This window comes from Pseudophryne corroboree, chromosome 7 (assembly GCF_028390025.1).
Source record: "Pseudophryne corroboree isolate aPseCor3 chromosome 7, aPseCor3.hap2, whole genome shotgun sequence".
In the NCBI taxonomy this organism is placed as follows: Eukaryota; Metazoa; Chordata; class Amphibia; order Anura; family Myobatrachidae; genus Pseudophryne; species Pseudophryne corroboree.
This window is the reverse complement of record NC_086450.1, coordinates 511,456,580-511,473,555: the sequence shown is the minus strand read 5'-3', so window position 1 is coordinate 511,473,555 and position 16,976 is coordinate 511,456,580. Positions and strand designations below refer to the sequence as shown.

General features: G+C 47.5%; 1 protein-coding gene and 1 long non-coding RNA gene across 3 annotated transcripts in view; one reads left to right on the top strand and one right to left on the bottom strand.

Moving 5' to 3' along the window:
- The first annotated feature begins 207 nt into the window (after window positions 1-207).
- METRN (meteorin, glial cell differentiation regulator) lies at window positions 208-14,201 on the top strand. Of its 2 annotated transcripts, none has more exons than XM_063935456.1 (4): window positions 208-455; window positions 4,843-5,264; window positions 7,175-7,234; window positions 13,976-14,201. In XM_063935456.1, exons 1-4 carry the CDS (start codon window positions 364-366, stop codon window positions 14,176-14,178), a joined length of 777 nt encoding a protein of 258 aa, XP_063791526.1. In that variant the 5' UTR covers window positions 208-363; the 3' UTR covers window positions 14,179-14,201. The 2 variants fall into 2 exon arrangements, with proteins under 2 accessions (XP_063791526.1, XP_063791525.1); XM_063935455.1 differs by lacking the exon at window positions 13,976-14,201 and adding an exon at window positions 8,215-11,578.
- Window positions 9,301-16,976, bottom strand: part of LOC134945899 (uncharacterized) — a 116,747-nt gene continuing 109,071 nt past the window's right edge. The window contains exon 3 of the long non-coding RNA XR_010182153.1: window positions 9,301-9,372. This is a non-coding gene — a long non-coding RNA (uncharacterized LOC134945899). The remainder of the gene's footprint in view (window positions 9,373-16,976) is intronic.

Sequence of the window (16,976 nt, the reverse complement as noted above, 5' to 3'; positions counted from 1 at the left end):
TGCTCTTTAATTGCATTGTTCTCTGGTTACCCATGTGATGGGGGATGGGACCGAAACTCCGAAACTTCTCCACTCTCTGCCTCACTCCTCATTGGCTGCAAGTTTTCTCCTGCTCTCCTCTGATTGGACGCCACGCTCCCCCCTCCTGCGGCTCCCTGTCCTGTCCTAGGATCTCCCAGCCAGGGCCAGAGAGAGAGAGAGAGTGCAGCAGCAGCAGGGACTGTGGACATCAGTCCAGGCTTCTCCTTTCCCATGGCTCAGGGTAGTTTAAAGAGACCACTGAGCTGGACAGGCACTAGGTGAAGGACTGTGCAGCAGCTGGCCATGGTCTGCATGTGCTGAGGAGGGGGACAAGGACTGAAGATGCTCCTCTTATCCCTCTGGATGCTCTTCCTGGGGACCCTTCATTCCATCACCTGCAGCTCCCCGGAGAATCAGTGCAACTGGAGGGGAAGGTAAGAGCCCCCCCCCACACTTATCCCAGTGTTACACAGCATTGGCTCAGTGAGATCACTGCTGCAGAATGTATCCATTTATTGCAAGCTAGTAGCACCATGGTGACATCACCCCCCACAGCCAGTGATTGTGCATTATTGTGTTATTACTGTATGGATGTGCATCAGTGTGATCACAGGTTATTATGGTATATGATTGTCATGACAACATTCAGAAGAACTATTACTGTTTGTTTTGTTCTGCATCATTGTCCTGGGACATTTCCCAGCAACATGTAACACTGTGACGCTTTTATTTTTGCAAAACTTTTTTTATTTAAATATTATTATTATTATTATTTTTTGCTACATGTTAAGCGATTGGCCGGTTGCCAGAGTGTATCACACAGCCCCAGCGCTTGTCTGGTAGTACTTGGTAGATAAAGGATGGGTACAGCAAACTCCACTGATATCTGGAGGCCAAGTGGTGCAACTCAGTAGCCACCTATTAGGGGGCATCCGGTCTTTAGGTCGACCACTATTGGCCGACATGGCAAAGGTCGGCACGTGGAAAGGTCGACCTAAGTTTTCCACTTTTTTTCCATTTTTTTAACTTTTTCATACTTTACGATCCACGCGGACTACGATTGGGAATAGGGGAGGGGACACGGTGCACTAATTGGGGTTCCCGGTCACTTTACCAAGAAAACGACACACAAAACCCCCCAGTGTCGACCATTTTCCATTGTCAACCTTTTGCATGTCGACCTAATGATCATGTCAAACTATTTCACGTGTCGACCTAGTCAATATCGGCCGACCTAATCTAGTTACTGTTGACCCAATGATCCACACCCTTATTAGGGAGCTTCTTAGGCTGCAAGCCTCCAATAATTGCATGGATAGCCCAGCATCCGGCTCTCATCCTCATTAACCCCTTCACTCCTGGGATCCGCAAGGTAATGAGCTGGTGGGGGGATAGGAGGTGATGGCGGCTGTATCCGCTAGGCGGGTCCTATAGTTGCAGGATTTTCTGCTTAGTGTGTTCAGAAAATAAAATAATAAAAAGTTTTATAAAAGGAAAAAAAGTTATGAATGAATGATATGGACTAAATATGTTTCTAATCCAACAGGGATTTGTGTCAGCCTCTTGTAACTTTGGAGAGGTTGTATTAGATTGAAAGCTCTTTAGGTTAGGAATCAGTGCATATGAGTAGATGAGCAGGACAAGCGGCTATCCCAAGGGTCACTGTGTTGTACAAGCGTTTTGGGTCTTGCTGTTCCCTGTGCAGGGAAGATTGCTCCCTGCAGAGTACAGGATGTGGGGGATTTAATAGTAATAAATAACACAGACATTACATACACAGGGCTAAAGTCCACTACATGGATTGTGCCAGGAAGTGCCGGCTGGCTGCTGTGTTATTTATTTATAGGCCTCAGGTCCTGGTAATAATAGAGGAAGTATGGATGACAGGTTGAGGTATCTGTCTTTGGTGTCACGCAGCTTTTGCTAGGCCCAAACTGCGCCACAATCTGTCAAATTCTGCAAATCCCAAACCAGCGACTGATCTCCAGCACTCATCCAGGACACAGGATGCATTGTTGCCTTGTTATGACTTTATTACCTGATGCGTACCACCATGCAACTTTTACTAAAGCAAGACTTTATTACCTTCTGCGTACCACCATGCAACTTTTACTAAGACAATCACATGCTTCCTCTTCCTTTCAGCCATGTCTTTATATCATCAGACTGAGAGGCTTATTTTATGCCACTGTTATGAAACAGTTCTGCAGTCTGAGGTGTGTATTATTATTATATCTATAGAGCAGCTTTATGTCACATCCTCCAACAAATACAAACCACACAAAGATAAAAACACGCTGCTAGATGATACGAAGGCATTGCTGAAAAACCACGGAGAACGTTATTAAGAAAGGGCAATGTATTTAATGCAAATAGCAGTGGGGGCACGTATCATCTAAATCATTTTAAGGTGAAGATCAATCCCAGTTATTGGGAGTGCGATGTATTTTAGGTGAGATGTGTCCCATAGAGAAATCTGTTGCTAGGTCCGAAAATAACAGGTTGTGCTAGGACCTAAGGTGGGGTACGAATGGCACTACCCTCAGCAGTAGCAGAGCTCTCACTTTAGTGCTGTAGCAGAGACCTATTTGCTGTTTTTCAGTTTATTCCAACGTCAGAATCAGGCCCTGTATTATTTGGAGTACAGTTCTGTGAGCCAGTTTGTATAATGCATGGCGACCTGATAAATGTCCTTTACCCATTCACGTGTCCACAGGCCTTTAGGGCTCATTTAATGAATGTATGACGGCTGCCCTAGCTGACAATGAGATTGCGGCGGTGGCTTTTATCCCCGTGTTTATGTCCCTCCTGTGTAATAAATACGCCTGCGTAACTTACGGCCAGCAGAATGTTAGCATAAATGGACATGGCTGTGTTTAGTGCTCCTCTGACAGGCTGATTTAAATAGCCATTGAATGCTCCGTGGTTAATATTGTCACACAACTAAACACTTTCACCTCACCGCCACCCCGGCATCTGTTGTGCTACGGCGGTAAAGCTGCTTCCAGCTGCTGCGTATGTGTCTGTCATTAATGACTTTACCCAATTTCAGACCTAACAGCTCAATAGGGCCTGGGTCACAGGCTCAGGTCAATTGCTGTTTCCCAGTGGAGCAGAGTCTGGTATCAGGCAGTAACCGCTGCAGACTGGGGAGCGTTGCTCCAAACTCATTTCATGCAGAAATGTACATTATAGGCACAGTGTTTTATAAGGTCTGAACCAATACTGATGAGTATGCGGGCTATCAATTCACTAATAATATCATGCAGCATCTGTGATGTCACTGGATAACAGTGGAGTGATAGGCTGCACTCTCAGTGATGTCACTGGTTCCTACTGAACGGATAAGCTGCATTCTCAGTGACGTCACTGGCTCCTACTGAAGGGATAGGCTGCACTCTGTGATGTCACTGGCTCCTAGTGACTGGATAGGCTGCACTCTCAGTGATGTCACTGGCTCCTAGTGACTGGATAGGCTGCACTCTCAGTGATGTCACTGGCTCCTAGTGACTGGATAGGCTGCACTCTCAGTGATGTCACTGGTTCCTAGTGACTGGATAGGCTGCACTCTCAGTGATGTCACTGGCTCCTAGTGACTGGATAGGCTGCACTCTCAGTGATGTCACTTGCTCCTAGTAACTGGATAGGTTGCACTCTCAGTGATGTCACTGGCTTCTAGTGACTGGATAGGCTGCACTCTCAGTGATGTCACTGGCTCGTAGTAACTGGATAGGCTGCACTCTCAGTGATGTCACTGGCTCCTAGTGAGTGGATAGGTTGCATGCTCAGTGATGTCACTGGCTACTAGTGAGTGGATAGGTTGCATTCTCAGTGATGTCACTGGTTCCGAGTGACTGGATAGGCTGCACTCTCAGTGATGTCACTGGCTCCTAGTGACTGGATAGGCTGCAATCTCAGTGATGTCACTGGCTCCTAGTGACTGGATAGGCTGCACTCAGTGATGTCACTGGCTACTAGTGAGTGGATAGGCTGCAATCTCAGTGATGTCACTGGCTCCTAGTGACTGGATAGGCTGCACTCTCAGTGATGTCACTGACTCCTAGTGACTGGATAGGCTGCACTCTCAGTGATGTCACTGACTCCTAGTGAGTGGATAGGCTGCACTCTCAGTGATGTCACTGGCTCCTAGTGACTGGATAGGCTGCACTCTCAGTGATGTCACTGACTCCTAGTGAGTGGATAGGTTGCACTCTCAGTGATGTCACTGGTTCCTAGTGAATGAATAGGCTTCACTCTCAGTGATGTCATTGGTTCCTAGTGACTGGATAGGCTGCACTCTCAGTGATGTCACTGGTTCCTAGTGAATGGATAGGCTGCACTCAGTGATGTCACTGGCTCATAGTGACTGGATAGGCTGCAGTCTCAGTGATGTCACTGGTTCCTAATGCAGTGAAAGGCTGCATTCTTATGAATGCAGCAGAGTGTGGATCCTCCGTGTGTGCCACCGCTCTGCTCACATAGAGGGCGGAGAGGGTGCCTTGGAGGGGCTGATCTGCTTTAACCTCTGTAGTTATGCCCTTATCAAGGATAATAGTTTATATTTCTGATAATTTATAAGTGTAACAGAGAGTCCATATAGGTGGTTCCAATAGACAACAACAACAACATAGATAGGTGCCCATACATAGCAAACAATAAAGTGCATTTATGTATAGAAACATAGAAACATAGAATTTGACTGCAGATAAGAACCACTTGGCCCATCTAGTCTGCCCCTTTTTTTTTTTGTATAGTCAATGTATAGTCAAAAAAACAGCATTATTTATTAATATGACAATTATTATTTCTGTATCTCTACAGCGGGCTGTCTCTGGAACCAAAATCAGTGGAACAAGTTTCACTGCAGTGTGCGGAGGGCACCGTGGAATGGTTGTACCCAACGGGAGCAATTCGTCTCAGCCTTGTACCGCGCCAGTCCTTGGCTTCTCCGGGGCCCTTGCCAAGCCGCTTCACAGCCTGCATCAAGCCCGCAGCTTCATTCCGGGGGGCCCAACTGTACCTGGAGAAGGAGGGGGTGCTGGAATTGTTACTTTCGGAGGGAGCACCGGCCATGCTTTCCAGGGTGCATTGCTTCAGTTGGCAGCCTCACCAGAAGGTGGCGCTGTTCCTCCAAGCCACGCCTCAGTTGGACATCAGCAGGCGTATCTCCGCTTTCCGCTATGAGCTAAGAGGGGACTGGGATGGACGGTTAGCTCTGCCACTGACCAAGATGAGCATTGAAGGTGAGCCAGTTCGAGTTACCTCCTTTCCAAAATATGCCTAAATCCAAAATATACTCCATCATACCTCCCAAGTTTTTGATTTTTGGAGTCTGAACTCAAGGAGAGCATACAAACTACACACAGATATTGCCCTGGTCAGGAATCAAACTTAAAATCACAGTGCTGTGAGGCCACAATGCTAACCACTGTGCAACTCTGTCTCCCCTAAAATTCTTTGTAAAAAAAAAAAAATACATGTGCTCTGTGTTGCTATGTGCACAGTGTTAAATGCTTATTAATGGGGCGACCTAGCAATCATCAAAACGTCTTCTACAAGTGGGCGCGCAACTGGGGTATCCCACAGGAAGAGCTCTGCTGGTAGGGTCCTCTAGTAAAGCCATGTAAGCCAGACGCATTAAATGCACGTGGAGCAAGGGCCGGATCTGGGGGGGGCGAAGGGGGCGACCGCCGCCCCTAACACAGTCATAACCACGCCCACTTTTGAGCAGAAGAGAGTTCTCCGGGGAGAGCCTGAGGCAGAACGATGTGCTGCAGCTTATACCACAGCAGCACAGAGGAGCCAGGAGAGCAAGGGTTACAGAGCATTTGCCCCTCACTTGCTGGTGTGTGGGTACTAGGGCTAATAAATACAATTACCCCATAGCACAGTCACATGTACATAGAACAATCACAAAGCCCTATCTCAGTCTCACTCAAAAAGTTCAGTCAGAAATGAATGAGGAGGAGTTAGGATTGCAGATGGGAGGAGTTGGGACTGTAGAGGGAGGAGTCAAGATTAAACAGTAAACCGCCCCCCCCCCCTAAAGAAAAGTCTAGATCCGTCCCTGCGTGGAGCTCAGTAACAGCCTAAAGGGGTCTCCTCCATCCAATTACATTTATTAATTGACTATCGTGACTCTTCCTGCGACTTTTATTAAACACATTTTTTTTTCTTCCTGGCTCCCTGCTTTTCAGCCATGCATTTGTATCAGTCAGAATCCTCTTCGTTGCCCTTTGTCACAACGCTGCTAACATTTATAACTAGTGCAGGGAGAGCAGCAGAGCAGTGTCACGTCACAAAGCAAAGAACATAAGCAACACCATGTGATAATAGACATGGCTGAAAGGCACAGAAGTAATAAAGAGAGATAATAGAAGGCTGTGCATAGTAACACGCCACAGGTGGGGACGAATCAAAGCCCTGCAGTGTGAAGTAGCTCCACTACATACGTAATACATAGGCTTGCCATACTGTCCCTTTAAACCGGGACACTTATGAAGTATACAGGTTCTGTGGCTGGCTTAATTCAATCCTGCATGTCACCTGTTTTTAATCAGCCACAGAACCTGTGTAATTCATAAGTGTCCCGGTTTAAAGGGACAGTATGGTAAGCCTAGGAAAACGGAACATATAACTAGTTTGTATATCTATTTTCATACTGGGGTTTGTGACTATACGCTGATATCAGTGTTTCAGATGTAACACTGTTTAGTAAATGAATCTCTGTATTTGAAGTCCAGGCAGGGCCCCCGAATGGTCAGTCACATCCTGGTGCGGGGGTGGTATACCCTGCTTTGAAGTCCCTCTTCCCTTCCCCCCATCTTCCTTTCCCTCTCTAAACAACAGGGCACTGTCCTGCTGGGACTAGGATATAACCATTAACCCCATTAATTAGTGCGATAAGAAGTTGTGGAGGGGGAGGGGGGGTCGTTGCTATGACAACTGTCAGGGCCCTGGAGTTTAATAAGCACAAAAACTTTGTTTAGTCCAACATGGGTTGCAAGACAGGGGTTGCAGCATGCATCCATAGTTCCAGGTTCTCCAGATATCCCGTCATGCAGCTAGACCCTGACATAGGGAGAAAATAAGTTTTCTGTTCAAATCCTGATTTTTATTTTTCACCTCTGCATTTTCTTTTCTCCTCCTCTAGGTGCCTGCAGTCCCTGCAACGACACCGAGATCCTAATGGCTGTGTGCACTAGTGACTTTGGTGAGCACATTTTTCTATACACTATGTGGTGCGGGTTTACTATAGTATGCTATAACTAGATTTACATTTGGTTATGTTATCTTGCGCCTCTTGCGTGAAAATGGCGGTCAGCGCGGGCAGAATGCAGTTGACCTCCCTGCTCCATTGTTTTGTCTTTGCACACGGAAAACTTTTATATATATATATATGTATATATATATATATATATATATACTCCTCAAATCACGGCACTGGAGACCAATTTCATATGCAATAGAAAGCTTGTATTGTAGGTATATATATATATATATAAATGTGTACTTGGGCAGATGGGCAGACTAGATGGGCCAAGTGGTTCTTATCTGCCGTCAAATTCTACAAACGTTCTAGGAACCAGGGCAGCTGTATTATATGTGCGTGGCATTGTGGCTAGCGGTTGTGTTTTTTTGTAGTTACTCAGTTGTCGGCCATTTAAAATCAGATGTAACTTTTAGTTGTGAGGCAGATGACGTCAGTCCCCTCCGACTTGAGTGACATGCTTTATAGTATTAACTCTGGGGCTTGGCTTGGCTTGACTCCGTGGAATGCAATAATGACCCAGTCAAGCGTTCAGTCCGTCCCCAACCCCCCTATGGCCTTTTTCATCTGTGCTCCTACTTAAGCCCTCTTTTGCCCCCTGCTGCCTCCTAATAAAGAGTGAGGAGAGAGTGTCTGCGGCCAGGAGGGGGTCTGAGGAGACCGGGTTGCCTTGGCGATCTTGCCTCAGGGAAAGACTTATGATCTAGCTTTTGGTATACTCATATGAAAAGACTAACTTGGTGATGCTAAAAGCCTCTGTCTAAATCACTGCGGTCTTCCGTTTCATTTACTTTTCCAAAGCATTTAGAAGATAACAGATTAGTTCTTATTTTTCCAAAAAGTTCCTTGCAAGTGTGACACCTGGCATCAACTTATTCCTATCAGTGCGGGTGTACTCAGTCTCTGCTTTCCTCTCTCCGCAGTCGTCCGTGGCAACATCCGAAGAGTGGTCAATGATGCTGAGCTTCAGGAGTCTGTGATCGGGATCAGCGCCACCCGGGTCCACCGACAGAAGTTCACCTTGTTCCAGCCTCGCGGTCACTCTGTAAAGTCCCTGGGCGACATTAGGACTCCTCTCAGCTGTGGGGTTAAGCTTGGGCCCGGCAGCTTTCTCTTTATGGGGTGGGTCCACTTTGGCGATGCCTGGCTGGGATGCGCCCCTCGTTACAAGGACTTCAAGCGAGTGTACGAAGCAGCCACACATCTCCGTGAAAACCCATGTGAGATCCTGCTGGACTGATGGTAATGATAAGCTGGGGTACGAGCGATTGATGCAGGAGCATCGTTCTGACAAAGGAAGGGATCTAACGGGCCAGGATTGGAAGACCACCTGTTTTACTTGTCATATGTTTCTGGAACCTTCGGAAAGCTTCAAGGGGCCTTCACCACCACCATGTTAGAAACACAGCTGTCATTTTATAGCCTGGATGTCAAATGTCCTGCAAAACCATTCTAGATTGCAACCAGAGGTTTTGCAAAGTACAGACTAGCTGACAGGATGAGGCGCCTGACAGACTTTATCTTCTGAAATAAACATGGAGAACTTATTTCCTTCCAGATTGGAATCCAGACCTGCCGTCTTCATGTTGAGTCCTGTGTGGAGGAACTTTGAATGTGGAAGCTTCTCCTGGACCAATCCCCTTTCCTTCTCACATTTGCACTCCTAAATAGACTTGCTAGAGAACTGAGCCAGTTCTTACACTCCCTTCATTTTGCGGGAGTACTTATTGCATGCGCCACCTCCAAGATGGTGGAATCTCATGTACCTTCTAAGAGAATATAACGGCAGCTAGAGGCAAACCCTGGACAGCACTCTCCCAATGGAAATAGACCAGCATTATTTAAAAGAGGGGGAAAAAAAGAGAGCGGACAGGCCACTGGCTGGCCAGGCATTCTGTGAGATGCACTAGAAAAGAATAATTAAGCACTATTGTGCCATTGGGCAGTAGCCTGTAGCTATAAACTGGAGTTACTGTAGTATGAGTTTTTTGTTTTTTATTTTATTTAATAGCTCCCAAATCCTGATTCTGGTTCTGTTCATTTCACGTATCTTATCCCCAACATAAACAGACACAAATCGGCTTTAAAAAAAGAAAAGAAAAGAAAAAAAGTTCATCAGTCATTTTACTTTTTTCTAATAATTAACCACTAATCTGCCAGATGCATGCATTCATGAGTTTTCACTTAAATAACTCTAACAACACCATTCAGCCTGTTCCTGGATGGGTACCGTTTTATTACGCTACAGAGTTAAATCTCAAAGAGATTATTTTTTATGAAAATGTTTTTTTAATTTATGTCATTTTTGGGTTTTTTTACATTTCAATGTGCACTAAAATATATTTTTTTTTTACAATACCAAACTTTGATTTGTGATTTGGTGAAAGCAGATTCATCATGATATCTTAATTTATTTTTTACACATCGTCTGTGTAGAGTAAAGGTGAAGTCACGTGTAAACAGCCCAAATAGTTGCTTACAGGAGTTGATATTGATCCTTTGGCATGCCACCTTAGAACTTTTTCAAAGGCATCCATGTTATAAGGGCCACCGTGGAGGCAGCCATTTTGTAATCTGCACCATAATCTGAGAGATTTCACTTTTAGGAGCTAGTGACACCTCAGAGTCCAATTAAAATCTCAAGGAGCCCTAGGCAAGTAGAATGAGTGGGATTTGGCCCACTCAGTCCTAGGCAGGAGCAGTGGTTACATAATAGGTAAACTGGGTCTTGGCCATGACCAGTTAGCTCACAATATGGCTGCCGTCACCGTGTGTGGGATGAAATTACTGTTTAAATATTAAGGGACTGGAGGAGTTAAAAGGCCCCTCAGTTGACTTATAAGCATGGTCACTGACATACTGCCCTATTACCGAAAAGCCGTCTGCCAAAGACGGTTATAGTAGAAGCGGCTGTGAGTTGTGATATAACCCGTGACATCGTGGGGACTTTGTGTAAATCGGTACCTGATAATGACTGAAGAAGGATAGTGTTACTTCCTGTAGGACGCTATTGCATAAGCCGGTGAAAACGTGTCACCTCTTTACTGTAAAATATGATGGATCTACGTGGAAATATTTTGTGGAATCTTCTGTATTTTTTATTTGTGTGTGTTGAACATCTAAAATGTACTGTTACCTTATCTCCGTGATGGCTGAAAGCTGTTCCTCCTAACCTGACACTTTATAAACTACAAAAATGAACTGTGTAAAGATAATCGTCACGTAATATCCCATAGGATACCAGGTCTAGGCCCAGATATATCAAGCCTCGGAGAGTGAAAAATAGCACTGTGATAAAGTACCAACCAATCAGCTCCTGTCAGTTTTCAAAGTCAGCCTGTCACATGGCAGATAGGAGCTGATTGGCTGGTACTTTATCACCGTGCTATTTTTCACTCTGCGAGGCTTGATAAATGGGGGCCCTAGTGTAGAGGATTTCTCCCTTGTTCTATACGCTAGTGTACGACAGAAGAATTATGGCTGACTTCTAAAAGTTTTCCAAAAAGTTTCATTATCCCACAACTGGTTATCAGCCCGTCAACATGACAGTATTGTCAGTGCCGACAGCTGTGCATGCCCGAACGGAGCAACAATAACTTTTAATGCATTATTATTAGTACTAAATAATACATATTGTGACCCTATGGGTGGAATTCAATTGTTTGAAAAGTCAGTTGGGTGTCTGTTTTTTCCTGTCTATTAGATAGGAAAAAAACAGACAACCAGCTGACTTTTCAAACAATTGAATACCCCCCTATGTATTGTATAAATCTACAAGGTACAGCGGAACTGTGGGACGTAAGGACAGTTTAGCCCTTGCGGAGGTAACGTGACAGACAGCGCTGCAATGTTATAGCTTGATCACTGCCAGACTTGAGGGGAAGTGTATCAAGCTTTGGTGAGAGACAAAGTGGAGAAGCTGCCCAAAGCAACCAATCAGCTTGTAACTGTCATTTCAAAGGCTGTGCTAGATAAATGACTGTGGGAAGCTGATTGGGCAACTTCTCCACTTCTCCATCCAAGGCTAGATACACCGCCCCCTCAATGTCGATCTAAACACTGCACTGTCCGCGGGACACCACTTGCATCTTGTCTGGTGACAGGTGCGCGGGGGCGATGTGGTTTTGTATCCTGCAAAATGTATATGAAGACTATGTAAATATGTGTTCAACAAATAGAATTTTATGTAAATTACTTGTACAGTTAAATGTGATTTTCTTTCTATAAATGTTTCTGTATATGTCCTGTGCTGTGTTTTATATATATAAATACAAAAAATCTAAACAATTTGGGTCCCTTCATTTTTTGTACTTTTCAATCTGACCTGTGTTATTATCTGCATGTAGGATGATGATTTGTAAAGTTGCATTAGTTTATATACATAAAAGAGAACATCTATATTGGGGGATAAATCAATCTGAAAGCTGAAAACATTGAAGAAAAAAATGTTAAAATAGAACTTGATTAAAAAACATGACATCATACCTACGTTATACTGCGGCACTCTGGGAGTTCCTGTGGGGCTGGGCCAGGGTGACATAATGTGCATCGCGCCACTATGGGAGTTCCTGTGGGGCTGGGCCAGGGTGACATAATGTGCATTATCGCTGCCCCTCCCTACACGCGGTCTCTCTCTGTAAGTCTGTAGTCCCTCACTGTCTCTCTTTCCCCCCTTCTATGTCTCTAAGTGTGTCTCTCCCTCCTTCTATGTCTCTCAGTGTCTCTCCCCTTCTATGTCTCTCAGTGCCTCTCTCTTCTCCTTCTTTGTCTCTCAGTGTCTATCCCCCCCCCTTCTATGTCTCTCAGTGCCTTTCTCCCCCCCCTTCTATGTCTCTCAGTGCCTCTCTCTAACCCCCTCTATGTCTCTCAGTGCCTCTCTCCCCCCTTCTATGTCTCTCAGTGTCTCTCTCTCTCCCCCTTCTATGTCTCTCAGTGTCTCTCTCTCCCCCCTTCTATGTCTCTCAGTGTCTCTCTCCCCCCCTTCTATGTCTCTCAGTGTCTCTCTCCCCCCCTTCTATGTCTCTCAGTGTCTCTCTCTCCCCACCTTCTATGTCTCTCAGTGTCTCTCTCCCCCCCCTTCTATGTCTCTCAGTGTCTCTCTCTCCCCCTTCTTTGTCTATCAGTGTCTTTCTCTCTCCCCCCCTTCTATCTCTCTCAATGTCTCTCTCCCCCCCCCCTTCTATGTCTCTCTATGTCTCTCTCTCCCCCCTTCTATGTCTCTCAGTGTCTCTCTCTCCCCCCTTCTATGTCTCTCAGTGTCTCTCTCCCCCCCTTCTATGTCTCTGTGTCTCTCTCCCCCCCTTCTATGTCTCTCAGTGTCTCTCTCTCCCCACCTTCTATGTCTCTCAGTGTCTCTCTCCCCCCCCTTCTATGTCTCTCAGTGTCTCTCTCTCCCCCTTCTTTGTCTATCAGTGTCTTTCTCTCTCCCCCCCTTCTATCTCTCTCAATGTTTCTCTCCCCCCCCCCCTTCTATGTCTCTCTATGTCTCTCTCTCCCCCCTTCTATGTCTCTCAGTGTCTCTCTCCCCCCCTTCTATGTCTCTCAATGTCTCTCCCTCCCTTCTATGTCTCTCAATGTCTCTCTCTTCCCCTTTCTATGCATCTCTCTCCCTCCCTTCTATATCCCTCAGTGTCTCTCTCTCCCCTCTTCTATGTCTCTAAGTGTGTCTCTCCCTCCTTCTATTTCTCTGTGTCTCTCTCTCCCCTTCTATGTCTCTCAATGTCTCTCTCTTCCCCCCTTCTATGTCTCTCTCTCCCCACCTTCTATGTCTCTCAGTGTCTCTCTCCCCACCTTCGATGTCTCTCAGTGTCTCTCTCTCCCCTCCTTCAATGTCTCTCAGTGTCTCTCTCTCCCCACCTTCTATGTCTCTCAGTGTCTCTCTCCCCACCTTCTATGTCTCTCAGTGTCTCTCTCCCCACCTTATATGTCTCTCAGTGTCTCTCTCCCCACCTTCTGTCTCTCAGTGTCTCTCTCCCTCTCCTTCTATGTATCTCAGTGTGTCTCCCCCCTTCTATGTCTCTCAGTGTCTCCCCCCCTTCCGTGTCTCTCAGTATCTCTTCCCCCCCTTCTATGTCTCTCAGTGTCTCCCCCCCTTCCGTGTCTCTCAGTGTCTCTTCCCCCCCCTTCTATGTCTCTCAGTGTCTCTCTCCCTCTCCTATGTATCTCAGTGTGTCTCCCCCCTTCTATGTCTCTCAGTGTCTCCCCCCCTTCCGTGTCTCTCAGTGTCCCCCCCCCTTCTATGTCTCTCAGTGTCTTCCCCCCTTCCGTGTCTCTCAGTGTCTCTTCCTTCCCCTTCTATGTCTCTCAGTGTCTCTCTCTCCTCCCTTCTATGCCTCCCAGTGTCTCTCCCCCCTTCTATGTCTCTTAGTGTCTCCCCCCCTTCCATGTCTCTCAGTGTCTCTCCCCCCCCCCCTCTATGTCTCTCCCTCCCTTCCATGTCATGTGCATCATTACTGCCCCTCCCTACACGCGGTCTCTCTCTGTAAGTGTGTAGTGATGTGATTTGCCGTTTCTCGCGTTATGATGCCCGCATTCTGCCTACTGCACTGGGTGGGGGAGCTACGCTCTTGGGCATAAGGGGGGCGGGGTGTACAGCATAATTCGGGGTCTGCAGGACATTTTGGGAGATTAGGCTAGTGTGTATGGCTTTCATTTTTATTAAAACGAGACGCCTTTTTCTCCTAGGAAAGACATTGTTTAATGTACTGATTAAAACAAAATGTACTAAGCTTTGGAAAGAGATAAAGTGGAGAGAGAGAGAGAAACTGCCAACCAATCAGCTCCTAACTGTCACTACACAGCCTGTAACATGGCAGTACCATAAACGAGCTGCATTTTTCATCTCTTGGAGGCGCCCGCAGATGATTTTATTCAGGATAATGCAGTAAGTAACGTGGTTTGTTGTTTTATGACAAAGCTGCAGTGTGGTGCACCTCACACATTAGCTTTTCCAGCAAATAAATCATCATGATAATTGTTATAATAATGTTTCCTGTATATTTGAAAGCAAAAACAATGCTCACTTGGGGATGTAGTCATGTGACCGGGGGTCGGGATCCCGCCGGTCACTGTACCGACGATGGAATCCCGATCTCTGGCCACTAAAAGGGATTTTCCCACGGATGGGTGTCCACGAAAACCATAGAGTGGGAATGGAACCTGTGGCGAGCGCAGCGAGCCCCCAAGGGGCTTACTTGCACACGACCCCCTCCCCCCGCGCGTCGGCAGTCTATCGACCGGGATCCCGTGGTCGGTTTGCAGTGGTGCCAAGGGGGAGGGGGGCGGGTACAAATTACCAAGGCCGGAGGGGCGGGTCCAATTCCCCTGTATACCTGTAATGGGGCAGTATGGATGGTGTAATGGTTAGCATTACTTCCTCACAGAACTGAGGTCATGGGTTCGATTCCCACCATGGCCCTGACTGTGTGGAGTTTGTATATTCTCCCCGTACTTGCGTGGTTTCCCTCCACAATACAAAAATATACTGGTAGGTTAATTGGCTTCCAACAAAAATTAACCCTAATGTGAATGTGTGCACGTGTACATGTGATAGGGTATATAGATTGTAAGCTCCACTGGGGCAGGGACTGATGTGAATGGACAAATATTCTCTGTACAGCACTGCGGAATGTGTTCGCTATATAAATAACTGGTAATAATAAATGTTGCCATCATCGGCGGCGCTATCTTCCCGGTAATCTCTTCAGGAAGATGGCGCAGCACATAGAAAGAAAAGACCCTAGCACTGTGCCAGAGTTTTTGCCCTCTAGTGTCCAGCGTCATCTTCCCAAATATCACTGGGAAGATGACGCTGGCCGGGGAGGAGGGAACCGCTTCCTGTGCGAAAATTGCGCGAGGCAGCGAAGCGGATATATATATATTACAGTGATGGGTTTTAGAACGCCCCTTTTTAAGCCACGCCCCCTTTACCGGGGCCCCGCGTGGCTCTCAACAGCCCTGTCGGTATGGTGACCTCCGAGCAGAGGCGTAACTAGCACGGGGCGAGCAGGGCACGTGCCCTAGGCGCCATGGCAGGCCCAACAGATGAGGGGAGTTACCGGCACCTGCACGGCCTGCTCGCCCCATTGTGCACCATTACGCTCACCACCGCTGCGGCCCGCCGGAGCTCCACCAGTCTCCTGCTCCGCCCTCCACCCGGCATCTTTCCTCTTACTGCAGGGAGCGTGACCACGATGTGTCACGCTCCCTGTTTTATCAGCCCGCTGCCCCTCCGCCAGCTCCCAGCCGTCGCACCCCGCCAGCCTGGTGCTCAGATAGCGGCTCCCAGCCCCCTCAGATCCTGGATCCCAGCCACCTCGCCGGCTCCAGGTCCACCGATCCAGGCTCCCAGCCGCCTCACCCCACCGGCTCCCGAGTCCCTTGAGGTAAAAGGGAAGGGGGAGGGGGAGAGAGAGAGCTGACCCAGTTATATTATTTGAAGGGGGAAGGGGAGTGGAAGAAGAAACACACTGAGAGGCATGGGGAAGAGGACAGACACTGAGAGACATAGAAGGTGGAGGAGGGGGGGGGGGGGGGCAGAGATTCTCTTGTGCTCCTGCATTTAGCACAGCATCCCGTCAGGTGCACACAGAAATGACAGAGAATAGGAAAGGGGGAGTGCGGTTGAGTCAACGCGGAAAGCAGAGTGGCTGCGGCGATGGGGATTCAGATGCGGAAGGGGAGATGAGAGACCTACGGGGAGCGAAGGGCAGCGCCGGCCAGAGGAAGGAGAGCAGTTACCGTGCAGCAGGTAATGGAAACGCAGAGAGGGGAGATTCCGCGGCAGGAGAGCTTAGTACATCCTGCCCACACTGAGAGACATAGAAGGGAGGGAGAGAGAGACACAGAGACATAGAAGGGGTGTGGGGGGGAGACACTGAGAGTCATGGAAGAGGGAGAGAGAAACACTGAGAGACATGGAAGGGGGAGAGAGAAACACTGAGAGACATGGAATGGGGAGAGAGAAACACTGAGAGACATGGAAGGGGGAGAGAGAAACACTGAGAGACATGGAATGGGGAGAGAGAAACACTGAGGGACATAGAAGGGAGGGAGAGAGAGACACTGAGAGACATGGAAGGGGGAGAGAGAAACACTGAGAGACATGGAATGGGGAGAGAGAAACACTGAGAGACATGGAAGGGGGAGAGAGAAACACTGAGGGACATAGAAGGGAGGGAGAGAGAGAGACACTGAGAGACATGGAAGGGAGGGAGAGAGACATGGAAGGGAGGAGATACTGATAGACATAGAAGGAGGAGAGAGAGACACTGAGGGACATAGAAGGGAGGGAGAGAGACATAGAAGGGGGAGAGAGAGAGACACTGAGAGACATAGAAGGGGGGGGAGAAACACTGAGAGACATAGAAGGTGGAGAGACACTGGGAGACAGAAGGGAGGAGAGAGACACACTGAGAGACATAGAAGGGGGAGAGAGAAACACAGAGACATAGAAGGGGGGGAGACACTGAGAGACATAGAAGGTGGGGAGTGAGACACTGAGAGACATACAAGGGGGGGAGACACTGAGAGACATACAAGGGGGGGAGACACTGAGAGACAGAATGTGGAGAGAGACACTGAGAGACATAGAAGGTGGGGAGTGAGACACTGAGAGACATAGAAGGTGGGGAGAGAGAGACATAGAAGGAGGAGAGAGAGAGAGACACTGAGAGACATAGAAGTG

Bases quoted from the DNA above. Each gene is read 5' to 3' on its own strand.
- METRN (XM_063935455.1), top strand. From the start codon at position 364: ATGCTCCTCTTATCCCTCTGGATGCTCTTCCTGGGGACCCTTCATTCC. The intron at 456-4,842 runs GTAAGAGCCCCC...GTATCTCTACAG, and splicing joins CAGTGCAACTGGAGGGGAAG to CGGGCTGTCTCTGGAACCAA. The intron at 7,235-8,214 runs GTGAGCACATTT...CTCTCTCCGCAG, and splicing joins TGTGTGCACTAGTGACTTTG to TCGTCCGTGGCAACATCCGA.